The following is a 14155-nucleotide window of genomic DNA, read 5'->3' as shown; positions in this document are numbered from 1 at the left end:
ATTAAAAAAAAAATTCTGGCTTCATGGGATACATGTACATGTTTGTTACATAAGTATATTGCATAACGGGGATTGGGCTTCTGTACTCCTTACCCACATATTGAACACTGTACCCAGTGGTAATTTTTAACCTCAGCCGCCTCCCCTACTCCCTCCTTGGGAGTCTCAGTGTCTGTTATTTCTATCTTTATGTCTATGTGTACTCATTGGTTAGCTCCCACTTACACGTGAGAATGTGCAATATTTGCTTTTCCATTTTTGAGTTAGTTCACTTAGGATAATGGCCTCCAACTCCATGCATGTTGCTGCATTTTTAGATAATTTGGAAGGTACAAAAGTACACTCATTGGGGAGATGAGATGTGCTGTTTCTCTGTTCTTTTACCCATCCATGTATTTTCACCTTATACATGTATATTATCATACTGCTGTACCTCACTCTTCAGAATCCTGTATAAATCTAAGGGTTTTTTAAAGTTTTAATTAGACTATACTCTTAGAGGAGTTAGTGAAACAAGCTGAGCTGTAGCAAGGGCAGGTTTCCACGCATGACCCGAAGCATGAATCCAGGTGGTTGTCAAGGCCCAGGTAGCATTTAACTCTTGGAAGGCTTACCTCTCCAAACTTTACAAACCCAGGGTAACCCTACCAGTCATTGTAAATCCCAGGCTTGTAATTTGCTTGTAATTTCTTTAACATTGCCTTCTGATAATGGCTGCTTGTCTGCTTTCCATGTTGTAATAAAACCAGGAGACAAAACTGGAGGGAATGTGCAGGATTAATAGTTATATTAATAGTATAGTAGTTTTGGTACCTGTTATCCGGAGACTACATTTTAAAACATGTTTTTGGCTCAAATACAAATCATCTCTGCTCCCATCGTTAAACTAGTGACCCATGTACATGGATATAGTTGGTGATGTACTACCAATGAATTTTTAATTGTTGAAATAAGTATAAAGACAGAGTATCTTAAAGTTATATTAAAGTTCCTGGGACATTATGTTATAATACAGAACTGTATGTAGCTGTTCATATGTTTCTCTTACAAATTAAATAGTGAAGTTCCTGTTTGTTGCTGGTGGCATGTTTACTGCAGTTGGTTGGTTTTGTTATTCTCCAGTCTTCATCATGGAAATCATTTTCTACTAAAAAGTGGAAAATAGTTATTTAAGTTAGCTTTTGGAGTTTTGGCCTTGCCAAGTTGGCCAAAATAAAAATGTTGGAGAGCCACTGCAGTCACAAACAATATTTGATTACAACTTTTGCTAGTCTTAAGAAAAATTAGAGAAATAAGGACAATCTTGTATGCTTTTAATAAACTCAGATTTTTCTTCCTCTCTTTTCAATTTTTTTTTTTTTTTTGGTTATTTTTGTTTGTTTACGTGTCCTTTCTTGGCAGTGAAAATAGTTGACTTAGTGTATCTGTCATCCAATTTTAAGAAAGTTTAGTGGGGTCTGAAATTCCAAAGTAGAAACAGCTGCTGCAAGAAGGGAGCAAGACGGTTGTCTCTGGGTGCAGCTAGTGGGGCACATAGTTTTTTGCAACCATGAAAAAGGGGCCACGTAGCCAGTATTTTAAAATTCACAGTCTTTGGTGGAATTATGAATAATAATCTTATTCAACAAAATGTTTCATTTACTTATTTTGGTGTACCTTTCATAGTATTTTGGAGGATATAGCATGAAGCAGCACGTTTAGGAGCCTTGTTAAAATTTTATTTTGGTTGAGGTAAATATTTGATTTTTTTTTTTTTAACAAAGAGAATTGCTTCTATTGCTTTGCACTTTGTTTTCTTGCCTGCTAGTGCTCTTGTTTCATAGGCTTTCTGAAGCATTCTCTTTATAATTACTACTCCTTTTCCTCTCCTTCCCCTGCACACTAGCATAAATTCCTGCTTCATGTCATGATCTAGAATTGTTGTACTTGTTAGTAGTAGTAATATGCATATATAAATTATGAATGATTTTATAGCCGAGTTTCCCTTTTATTGTTAGACGCCAGAAAGTAGAGCCTTTTTTATCAATTGTGACTTTTTCTGTATGTACTTAGAAAAAAAAAAAAAAAGATGGGATCTCACTGTGTTGTCCAGGCTGGCCTTGAATTCCTGGGCTTGAGCAATATGCTTGCCTCAGCCTCCTGAGTAGCTGGGGCCCCAGGTGTGTGCTGCCACACCCAGCTTACCTTCTAAGCTTTATTCATGGTTGCACTTTTTTCATATCTCTGGCTTTTTTTCTTTCTTTTATCCCTAGTATGCATTTACTATCATGTTACAATTGACCTTTTCTTGTAATGGTCCTTAAATCTTTTCTTGGATGAGATGGGAAGTAAATAATTTAAAACAAATTTAATTTTTTTTTTTTTTTTTTTTTTGAGACGGAGTCTCGCTCTGTCGCCCAGGCTGGAGTGCAGTGGCCAGATCTCAGCTCACTGCAAGCTCCGCCTCCCGGGTTCCTGCTATTCTCCTGCCTCAGCCTCCCGAGTAGCTGGGACCACAGGCGCCGCCACCACGCCCGGCTAATTTTTTGTGTTTTTAGTAGAGACGGGGTTTCGCCGTGTTAGCCAGGATGGTCTCAATCTCCTGACCTTGTGATCCGCCCGTCTCGGCCTCCCAAAGTGCTGGGATTACAGGCTTGAGCCACCGCGCCCGGCCCAAATTTAATTTTTTAAAGTATTAAATAATTTTACCAACCACTGCAGTTCCCATTTTAATCCTCCTTTTAAAGACACTAACATTTAATGTCTTACCACTAAATTATTTTCCATATTTGCATTATTTCTTACCATTTAACTTAATCTTTCTATGTAGAATGTTTGTTTCTGACAGGGCTACATTTTTTATATTTTTAAAAATGTTTCTCCCAACCCCTACCACAGAGAAAGTGAGTGCTCTGTCTTGACTGATTCATTAAAATGTGCGAAACATTTGAGTTACCCTTTTGTTCTTAATATCGTAAGTAAATACAGTTAGAAATAAACCTTAATTTTTGTAGCATAATTCCCCTTTTATTTTTCCATGGATGCAGAAGCATACTGCAAGTGGGGTGGTCACCAAGAGGGGGAGCAGATGAAGTATCTCGGCCTGGCTTCCTTTGGCATCCAGCACTTCTACCAGGGGCCTTGATACCAGCCCCCTGCTGGATATGAGAACCCAGTTCCTGCTGTATTGGTGTATCATAGCTCTTTTATATTCAGGACACTAACTTTTCAGAGGGATATTTATAAACATTGGTCTTGTTCTTGAGTCAAACTCAGCCTCATTCAAAGCTACATCCCAGCTGGACGTGGTGGCTCATGTCTGTAATCCCAACACTTGGGAGGCTGAGGTGAGAGGATCACTTGAGCCCAGGAGTTTGAGACTAGCCTGGGCAACATAGTGAGACCCCATCTCTAAAAAAAAAAAAAAAAAAAAAAAAAAAAAAATTTTTTTAAAATTAGCCTGAAGTGGTGGCACACACCTCTAGTCCCTAGCTACTCAGGAGACTGAGGCTGGAGGATTGCTCGAGCCCAGGAGTTTGAGGCCACAGTAAGCTATGATTGTGTCACTGTGCTGCAGCCTAGGTGACAGAACAAAACCCTGTCTCTAAAAACAAAAACCCTACATCCTACATTCTCTGTCAAGGAGAGAAAACAGAGCCAGTATTCAATTGACACGAAACTGTATTGTGGCTCCCAACTGTCCAGTGGTTTTCAGACCAGTTTCCCAGAGTCTGACTAGGAGTTAGGACTCCTGAATGTGGATGGTTTCATAACTGGGTTTACTTTGAAGAGTAGTGTCACAAATCCGTATCCCTGAAACTTTAACAACCAATTTTAGAGTTGATTATAACAAGAAATCTATTGATTAGAGATGGATCATTGATGTAATTTGTCTCAGTTCATTTCTGTAAACATTTGTTGAGTGTCTAAATATTGGAGATTCATAGATAATCCAATTTAGTACTCTTGGGCTTATGGCCTAATAGGGGATGACATGTACCCAGGAAACCTTGTTGTAATTATTTTATGCATGATGATGGTAGCTTATGCATAATTTTAGTAATATTTAAGTTCTTTCCACTTGAAAATGATCTCACATTTAAATGTAAAAGGTAATGTCATGCACTTAAATAACGTAACGGGTTGTCAGTTTGTGATTTTAAATAAACTTGTTCATGCTTCAGTTACTTTCCATGTTTGTGATAGGACTTTGAATTGGTACATAGACTTTTTAAACTTTATTTTGAAAAAAAAAAAAACAGATTTATAGGAAATTTGTGAAACAATACAATTTTTATATACTCCACCCAGATTCCCCAAATGTTATTTTACACATTTACTTCACCTCTCTCTAGTGTCTTCTTTTTAAACTGTTTGATAGTTGTAGACATAATGCTTCTTTTCCTCTGAACACTTAAATGTGGATTTCCTAAATATAAGGATATCCTCTTACATAATCACAATAATAATTATCAAAATTAGGAGATCACTCAATGTTTTTCAGTTGTCCCACTGCGGTGTTTTATAGCCAAAAGAAAAAAAAAGAAGAAGAAAAATCCAATCCTGGATCCAAGATCCAATTCAGGAATACACATTGCAAATACTTGTCTTACATATTTGCTTTTGTTCATTTGAAATAGTTTCAAAATCTTAAATATTTATGATCTTAACGTATTTGAAGAATGCAGGCTACTTATTTTTTGTAATATCATTCAATTAGATTTGTCCTTTTCCCCAGGTTTACATTTGAGTTATGCATTTTTGGCAGAAAAACCATAGGAGTGATGGGTTCTCAGTGCATCGTGTCAAGAGATATTATATTGCTCTTTCCCTTTGTTGGCGATATTAACTTTGATTACTTAGTAGAGATAGAATCTGCTTGTTTTTGTCCTTTGTAAAGTTACAGTTTTTTCTTTTGGAAGGAGGTGCTCTGAGACTGTAAATATCTGTTTCTCATCAAACTTTCTTTCACTAGTTTTTTGTTTTGTTTTATTTATTTTTTCCATAGGTTATTGGGGAACAAATGGTGTTTGGTTACATGAGTAAATTCTTTAGTGGTGATTTGTGAGATTTTGGTGCACCCATCACCTGAGCAATGTACACTGCACACAGTTTGTATCTTTTATCCCTCACCCCATTCCCACCCTTTTCCCCCCAAGTCCCCAAAGTCCATTGTGTCATTCTTATGCCCTTGCATTCTCATAGCTTAGCTCCCACTTCTGAGTGAGAACATAGGATGTTTGGTTTTCCATTTCTGAGTTTCTTCATTAGAATAATAGTCTCCACTCTCATTCAGACCACTGCAAATACCATTAATTCATTCCTTTTTATGGCTGAGTAGTATTCCATTGTGTGTGTGTGTGTGCGCACGCGTGCACGCTGCCAACTGTGTTGTGTGGTGTCACATACACACACACACACACACACACACACACACACCATAGTTTCTTTATCCACTCATTGATTGATGGGCATTTGAATTGGTTCTACGTTTTTGCAATTACAAATTGTGCTGCTATAAACGTGTGTGCTAGTATCTTTTTTGTATAATGACTTCTTTTCCTCTGGGTAGATATCCAGTAGTGGGATTGCTGGATCACACTGGTAGTTCTACTTTTAGTTATTTAAGGAATCTCCACACTGTTTTCCTAGTTTTAAATTCCATTCATGATTCTTATCTGAAACAGTTATTACAGAATTGTTGCCAAATGATTTTCTAATTCCATCATTTATTTCTATGTTTATTACATGCTACTGTAAGGAAGAACTTTTCGTTCTTCCTTGCTTATTTAGTGAGTCACTTATTTACACCAGCATGGACTCAAGATTCTTAAGTTTGTTTAATGGGCTATAATCTGTTTCTATCATTATTTGTTTTAATGTTCAAATCATTCTAGCTTTGGCCAGGGGGAGTTTCTTCATTTTGGTTCTTGTGTCTTTATCAACATTTGAGCCATTTCCTTACTTTCTGGTACAGCAAAGTGTTCTAGACTGTCCCAGCCCCATCCTGGAATTAGATACTTGCTCCAAGGGCTCTGATTTCTTTTCATGGAGAATGGTATTTAGAAACCAAGATCTGGGTTCTAGATGTATTCATTGTTCTTGGGGTGTCATTGCTTCTATATCTTGTCAGTGAACAAAGCTAGTAATTGTCTGTGTATATGTTTTAAATAGTCAACTCATTTATAGTTATATATTATTTTGATATTTGATATGATTAATATGTATGATTTTTATCTTTTATTATGTTCATTATGAAGCTTCATGAGTATTTCCAGAAGACAATGGGTACTTGGTTAACTGATATCATTGTAATGATGTTCATATTTTACATGTAGTTTCAGATTTCTAATGTATTTAGGGTCATTTTTTATAGTCTTTGGATTATATTATAGCATTTTTGTTATATATCAAAATAGTTCATTTTTCTTCTTGAAAATATCTCTTCTTAAATGTTATTCTTTGCTTCTAGTTCCTTTTCAATTATAGCTAATGGGTATGTTAGCACTGACACTAGGAGTATAATATGTGTTTTAAAATTAATATTCTAATTTATTGCATTCTTGATAAAGATGTTTTCAAATCAATTGGAGCTTGATATGACATAATTAATTTGCAGTTTTCTTTGTAAATGTGTTTATAATGGCATTCTGGTAATTTGAAGAGCTTTCTTACTTTCCTTCTCAGCTCTCCCTGGCAATTCAGCAGATGATCTGGCAGACCCAGAACTCACCTGAGGGCAAGGCTAGTGACGATATAGGCATCTTGAGACAGAGATTAGACCTGATTGTGCTAATTTCCCCACTATGCTAGAAGATAACCCCATCAATTACTGATGGATGTATGGAGCAAAGCCTAGTGTGTGCATGAAAGACTTCATTGTTCTGGCCCTTGAACCACTAGTTATCTGTGAAAGCTTGAGTCTGCCCGTCTTTTGTGCATATCCTGGGCTTGGCTCCATTATAAAGCTCTCTTAATAAGTGTAGAGAATGGGGATTCAGGCTTAATGCTTAGTTAAATAAAAAATAAAATAGTTTTTATGTGATATGTGCGTATTTCAGATTACTTGGTTTTGTTTTGAGCAGTTCAAAAATATTTTGAATGCACTAATTGAACTTATTAGAAGAACATTTTTTTCAACTAATAAATACATATGTTTAAAAAAGCTAATAGAGCTTATAGTGAGATTCAGTATCCCTCTCCATTCACTGAGACAGTTTTACCTCTGATTTTAATTCTTCAGGAAGTTACCTCTGTATATCTAAATAGCATGTTTGCAATAATATATTTATTCATATACTACTTAGTACCTAAGGATTTAGCTAATGTACACAATTTCCTGCAGATACCACAGTATCTCACAGTACCATAGTGGTATTACTGCTCTTATTTCTCCACAGGTCACACTTGCTCTTCCTGGTTTTGTTACCCACGCATCATATCTTTTGACCCCAACCCATTTGGAGATGAATAAGACATGGCTGAGATGTACCTGTCCTTTCTTCAGTCTTTCCTCTTCCAATTCTAATACTCATCTTTAATAGTTTTATTTTTACTTTTGCTTTGTGAGGGTTGATTAGGTTTACATTCTCACCTGCAGTCTCAGTTTTATCTGTAGGTTGCTTCTAAAAGTTGAAAACCATAACTCACTACAGAGCCACTTAGTGGACTGTGATTACACTTTCTTATCTCTACTTCCAGGACCAACTCATCTAATACTCGGAGGAAAAGTTTTCTGGTGTTTGTATGTATGTATACATTTATATGTACACATATACGTGTATATGTGTGTATATATGTATATATAAAAAATATAATTTAAAAATTGATTTGGGTGATTTATTTTCCCTTGAGGTTCCTGATTGTTTTCTCTTATATTGTGGGTCCATATCATGTCTCATGTCTTCAGTTTTTCTAAGCTCTTAATCATCCTTTCTCTTCTGTTAGAACTTCTTTTCCTAGTCATAATTCTCAAAATGATTGTACTGGTACCTAGTAACAAGTGCATGAGAGATAAATATCACAAGTTCTTGCATATTTGAAAGTATCTTTAAATTGCACTGGATTGATAGTGTGGTTAGTTACCATATGTTTGGTGAAAATTATTCCTCCCAAGAATTTTGCTTCACTGTATTCTAGCATCCAGTGCTATTGATGAGAAGTTGAATTTTCATCTCTTTTTACTTCTGTATGGCTGATGTTTTCTTTCATTATCATCTCTTTATCCTCAATGTTTTAGAATTTTTTTTATTATGTATCTTTTTTTCCATTTTTCTTGCTTGATATTTATTAAGCTCCATAATTTGAAGATTTGGATCTTCTGTATATTTTTTGGCTCTGTCAAATCTTTTCATATTTATTTCTTTTAAGATGAATTTTCCTTTTGTTGTGTTGTATTTTATCTTTCCAGAAATCGTAAGTCCCTTATTAGGCCTCGTGATTTTATTTTCTCTATTTCCTTTTGTATTTCCATATCAAACCTTTTTGTACCATTTTCTATGATATTAAATCTTTTGTTCATAAGCTAAATTAGCTTCTTCAATCTTGGTAGGCTAAATAATTTTTACCATGATTTATAAACAGGAAAAATAGAACAGATTCTAAACTTTATTAGATAGATTTAGTTATATGTTTGTGTCTCTTATTATGACTTTCTTTGTTATCTGTATTTTCTAAGTCTGTGTTTATATTAATAGGAACTAGAAAATGAAATTTTAATTTATTGAAGGGAAAATATGATTGAACTAGGTTCTTTATGACTGTGACAATTTTACATATTTAGAGAATAATTACAGAAGTTCTAATATCATATTTACATGTATAACTTCTCACTTCTAAAATACTTAAAAACTAAAGAAATGTTGGATTTTAGAAGACAGTGGGTTTGTAACTCTTGTCTTCCTAACAGATGGTGTAGCCATCAGCCTCAGTAGGCCTTGAACAGAATAAAGAATCAGCAGATTTAAGAGCTCTCAGAGAGCTGTAAATGCTCGTTTTTTTCTGTTTTCAAGATTTATACAGCTCACATTCTCTTCTCTATCTTCATTAAACTTTTGCAAATTTGGGCTTGTGGTAACTGATAGAGGAAGCATTCATGTAGACCTAATTTTGCAAAAGTAAGAAAAATTGGGTACTTTTATATAATCTGTATTGCAAAATATTTTTAAGTGGTTCTGTGTATCATTATAAAATATATTTTGAAAAATAGTTTTTGTACAACTTTGATTAATCACTTTTGATTTATTGAACTTTTTAAATGGAGTGAAGCTAGTGAACTTAGTTAAACTACAATTCTTGTCTTGTTAATTCCTTCCCTGTGTTATTACAACAAGGGCTCTAATTTGTGATGTTAAGCAGTTCATTGCAGATCTCTTGGGTGTTTGGCATGTTTTATACATTTTAAGTATGTTATAACTTGCCTAAAAGATAGAATTTCTTAAAACTGTGAATGTTAAGATTGACTCTGTGATTTTGGGTGAATACTTCATTCTATATAATAAAACAAGGCAATGCATTAAAGGGCGCCAGTACCTGTAACATATACCTTGGTTAATACACAGGAGCCACATAACCCCATTCTCTTTGTATTTCTCTCTCTTTTACCTGATTCTTCTAGACCTCTACATTTAAAATAACAACAGTGACCACCATGTGCTGGCTGTTCTTTACAATAGTCTTATTTCTTATATAAATTGCTCTGTTTAGGAAGAGTAAGCTCACAGTGTTGGTAGATTTATTACAACACAGCAATAACAACTTCCTAGTCATAAAAGACATTGAATATTGAAGTAAGAGGTTTAATTTATAATGATGTATATAAATGTCCTTAAAAAGAAGTGTGAATAGAAATAACCTTGTTAGTGTAATTATGCCTTTAACTTGTGAATTCCTTTACCTTCCTGAAGAGTAAGTTAAAATGTTCATCTTCTCTTGGTGATGGGGAGGGTGAGAGAAGAGACACACACACATCTTATGGTTAGAGGTCAACTTGGAATATGTTTTGAACATATCTTTCCTGTTGGCTCTTAGATTTCTTTGCTGTCTTTTACTTTGCTCTCTCTTATGGCCTGTTTTAAAATCTTAACTTTATTATAATTTCCTAGAAAACAGAAATACTTATAAACTGATGATAGGATTATTTGCAAACTTCAAACCTATCCTCATTGGTTGCTTTTTGCTATTAGATATTCCAGGAAAAGTAGTAAGTGACAGTGCAAAAAATTGTTTGGGAAAAATGCAAGGAGAAAAATTGTGTAATAGCAGATTCTTTTCAGCCTCCTGGTGGCAGTTCGTGTGTGTGTGTGTGTGTGTGTGTGTGTATGTACATGTGTGTTTTTTTTCCTTGTCAGGATTAATTCAGTGGGAAGTAATGTGGCAGGTTTTGCCATATGGGTATTGATGGACCTTTGTATTTTACCTGGCTTAGTGATAGGTATAAAAAATAATTCTGAACATAATATATAAACTACCTTATTTCATATATTTTAACACCTATTATTTTACTATTATATGTAGGTTGAAAAATACTGCTTTTGTTGTGTTTTTGGCTCAAGTATATGATTTCTTGGTTAAAGCTGATCATTCCATAGAAACATTTTAAATGAAATGGCCCCTCGAGAGAGAGATCAGCTTTGTCCCTTCACGGGAGTGTTTAGGCAGCAAAGACCTAGAGTATTATGGAAGAATTTGTCCTAGGTCAGGCTGCTATAGTTATGAAAACTCTGTTTTGTAAGGACAAAAACAGAGTGGAAGGAGATGGGAGTATCTGGGACCCATTCGTTTTCTCAAGAGGAGACAATGGATCTTTTTAATGAAATTGTTGGATAAATCAGTGTCTCCTTCTTTCCTTCTTTTCCTACAGGGGCCCTGTGTCCATGATGAGGACTCTGGCCTATCGCTCATTGGAAAACCTGCCCTTCAGGCTCTTTTATATCATTGCCATTTTTATGAACATTTGAATCAGATGGTAAAACATTGTTACCTAGGACGGTGTATGTTTGATTTGAATTTTTCTGCTTTTGATAGAAATTTAGAAGGCAGTGATTTAAATGGTAAGTACAATACCTTTATATTTTTATTTTTGTAATATGTAACTTTTAAAAACTTAAAAATACATGTATTTGTTTTCAAAATTTGAAAAGTGAAAGTATATGGGGAAAACATTCATTTCCAGTTCCACCGCCCGGAGAGGTGTTTTCTTCCGGTCTTTTCTCTCTGTCTAGCCTTTGTTTGTTTTATGTGATTATGTTTATATCTTATGTACATTTTTGTATTTCTTTCTTTCACTGAATATTCTGCAAGCATTTTTCTGTATTATAAATTCTTCATGGAAATTATTTTTGACATCTTATTAATATTTTATAAGTTATGTTATGCCCATCAGTACAGTTTTATAGTTTCTTTCTCTATTAATGTCTTAAACTTTTTTGGAACTTTCACTTCTAGACAATGTACAGTTTTTTCATCCTTCTTATAAATGAGACTTTTTCCCACTACATGTTCTAATTCATTTTGCTCATGTATCAAAAAGTTATTTATTTTAGTATGTTACTTATTTGTCACAATAGTTTCCTGAAACCTTTTTATTCCTTTTGTTTGTAGGTTCTCATAGATTTGCCAAGTATAAGATCTGAGCACATAAAAATAATTATATCTCATAATAAATAGTAATTTAATAATATAAATAGCTTTTATTTTTAAATTCATTTTTATAATAATTTTTTAGAATCTTGCCATAGTTTCAAACTTACAGAAAACCTTCAGGAATAGAACAAAAAATTTCTCAAATCTTAACATTTTACTGTATTTACATCCTACCACGTGTGTGTGTGTGTGTATAAATAAACAGATATGTATGATCTATATATATTCCTTCTGAGCCATTTAAGAGTAAGTTGAAGACATGAAGTTCCTTTATCCCCAAATTGTTAAGTGTGAATTTATGATTCACTTTTCTGTTTAGTTCTTGGAGGAATCAAGAAAATGAGATTTGATGAAGTTTTGAACATTTTAAATATCCCTCTTAGAACAGTGACTTACTTAATTGTTTAGATTTCTCTGAATCAGTTACTCAGAGCATGGCCCTTAAACTAACAGCATTGGCCTCTTCTGTGAACTTGTTAGAAGTGCACGCTCAGGGCTTCCACTCTGAGCTGGGGTATTGGAGCCTCTGGGACTGGGGCTGAAGCAGCTGCCTTAGCAAGCTCTCAGTGATTCTTATGTACATTAAAAAACCTCTTTCCTTAGATTTGGTTTTGTTTTTTTTTTAATAATGGTCTATCTCAGAAGCCAGATCCATATAAGTTTTTTCTTTCTTTAGTTTTGAATTGGTGTCCTGTAATGAGTACTCTTTTAGTTAATTGTTACAGTTCCCAGGAGGGTGTCCATGTTAACAGTTTTCTCGTTGTTGCAGGTTTAGATGACTCATTCAAGTTTTGGAGGGCCCCATCTAGGACATGTCAGGATCGAGATCCGAGTTCTCTCTCCACCTCAGAAACAACGGTACTTGCAAAGAATGCATACGTCCTTCATTTTGAATCTCTGAAAAAATTTGAATTTGCGTAGTGGGAGAGAGAATACAAAGTGTAAGGTTATAACAGCTGTGATTTATTCGAAGTGCTGCCTGCAGAATTTTGCTAAATTATTGTATTCAACCTGCACACCAGCCGTACATCATAGATACTTCTCTTGCTTTTCTGTGTGCTCAAGCCACTCTGAAGTAAAGAAACTCTGTGATCATTAGTGCTATAGGGAGCAGAACTGGAGTTTGAACCAGGGTGTGCCTTGCTCCAGTATAGCTACACTGAGTATCCCTTTAGTTGAGAATTTTCAACCTTTCTTTCCTACCTTTTTTGATAGTACAAAAGTGTGAAAATGTGTTTATCATTAGTATTAGAAGAGAACAAATCCCACATGATTAAAAATGGTTGATTACCCTGAAATTGTGCCTAAGGGCAGGGCAATATGAAGAACATTCAAATGATTCTAGTGTGGTACTGACAACTTTAAACACACTTCTAAATACTTGCATCACATAGAAGTTTATCTGGAATACCTGACATTTATATATGCCTGTCTGCATGCCTTCTTTCCTTCCCCTTTCATTCATGCATTAGTTGCTTTTTTTGCAGACAAGTTTGAAACACTGGGTATTTATAAGGAATGATTGATACTAGGTTTCAGTTATTTACAAACATACAGAATCATTTATTCTCAACTGGGAAACATTACCTTTAATTTTAAAGTGTTTTTTGGAATAATTACTGTGTTATACAACATATCAGGAAGGCAAAGCTTTGATGCACCTGTTTCCAGGAACAAAAATAATATGAGAATAATAATTATTATACAGACATTATAATGTAAAGATTATGTTTAATCTATCTCCTAGTTTCTCAAAAGACTGATACTTTTTGCTACAGTTTTAAGTCTTTTTTCCCCTAGATTCAAGAGAAGTATTTGTGTTTAGTGCTACATTGGACCTTCATATGGAAAAGTAAGATAATTACCTGAGTTCCACTAGATGTCATGCTTTCCTTTCCAAGGTGGAGATAGTGTGTACCTTTGTCTCAACAAGAGCAATAATATGATAAATGCCAGAGTGAATTTTATTAATTGGTTATTTAGTTCATAGGAGGACAGCATGAATGTGTGCTTAAAAGTAAATTTTGTTTGGTTAGCCTATTTGTCAAAAGGGCTATAGACTAGCCTTGAAATTTTGATACCTACTTCAGTTTTTTGCTTCTAGTAGGTACTCAGTAAACAATAATTGCTGTAATTAACTTTGAGTTATCTTAGCTGTTTTGTGGTTAGCACTCAATTTGTATTTATCCTATACAAGAAAACCTAAATACAAAAAGCAAAAGCATATCAACCTTTTGAATTTCTCTATTTTATAATAATACGTAAATCTTTCAGGTTAGAATACTAGATTCTCTGAGAAAATTTGGAAATATGTTATTTATTGTCATTATTAAAGAAAGAAGCACCCCAATTAAAGTTAAGGTCTTTAACTTGTTTGTGTTTGGATGTAACACAGACTTTTAGAAATATATACCAATGGAATCTTTTGTTGTTTTTTTTTTAAGAATTTTGTAATATGTGTAAAATTTATTTCTTATTATTTTCCTTAAAGACTATTATATTCTGTTAGAATTTTTACAGAGTCTACTTTTTA

The 14155-nt window shown here is 34.2% G+C and overlaps 1 protein-coding gene across 12 annotated transcripts in view; it reads left to right on the top strand.

Moving 5' to 3' along the window:
• Window positions 1-14155, top strand: part of RTTN (rotatin) — a 195732-nt gene that overhangs the window by 112655 nt on the left and 68922 nt on the right. For all 12 annotated transcript variants that reach the window (XR_004180103.1, XR_004180104.1, XM_031658898.1 and 9 more), the window contains 2 exons: window positions 10841-11030; window positions 12392-12480. Coding sequence is in view for 10 of the 12 variants with exons in the window: in XM_031658898.1 (XP_031514758.1) it covers window positions 10841-11030; window positions 12392-12480 (279 nt within the window). In the remaining 2 variants the exon portion in view is untranslated. The remainder of the gene's footprint in view (window positions 1-10840; window positions 11031-12391; window positions 12481-14155) is intronic.

This window comes from Papio anubis, chromosome 19 (genome assembly GCF_008728515.1).
Source record: "Papio anubis isolate 15944 chromosome 19, Panubis1.0, whole genome shotgun sequence".
Lineage (NCBI taxonomy): Eukaryota > Metazoa > Chordata > Mammalia > Primates > Cercopithecidae > Papio > Papio anubis.
The sequence above is the reverse complement of the archived record's forward strand: the minus strand, read 5'-3'. Positions and strand labels throughout refer to the sequence as shown.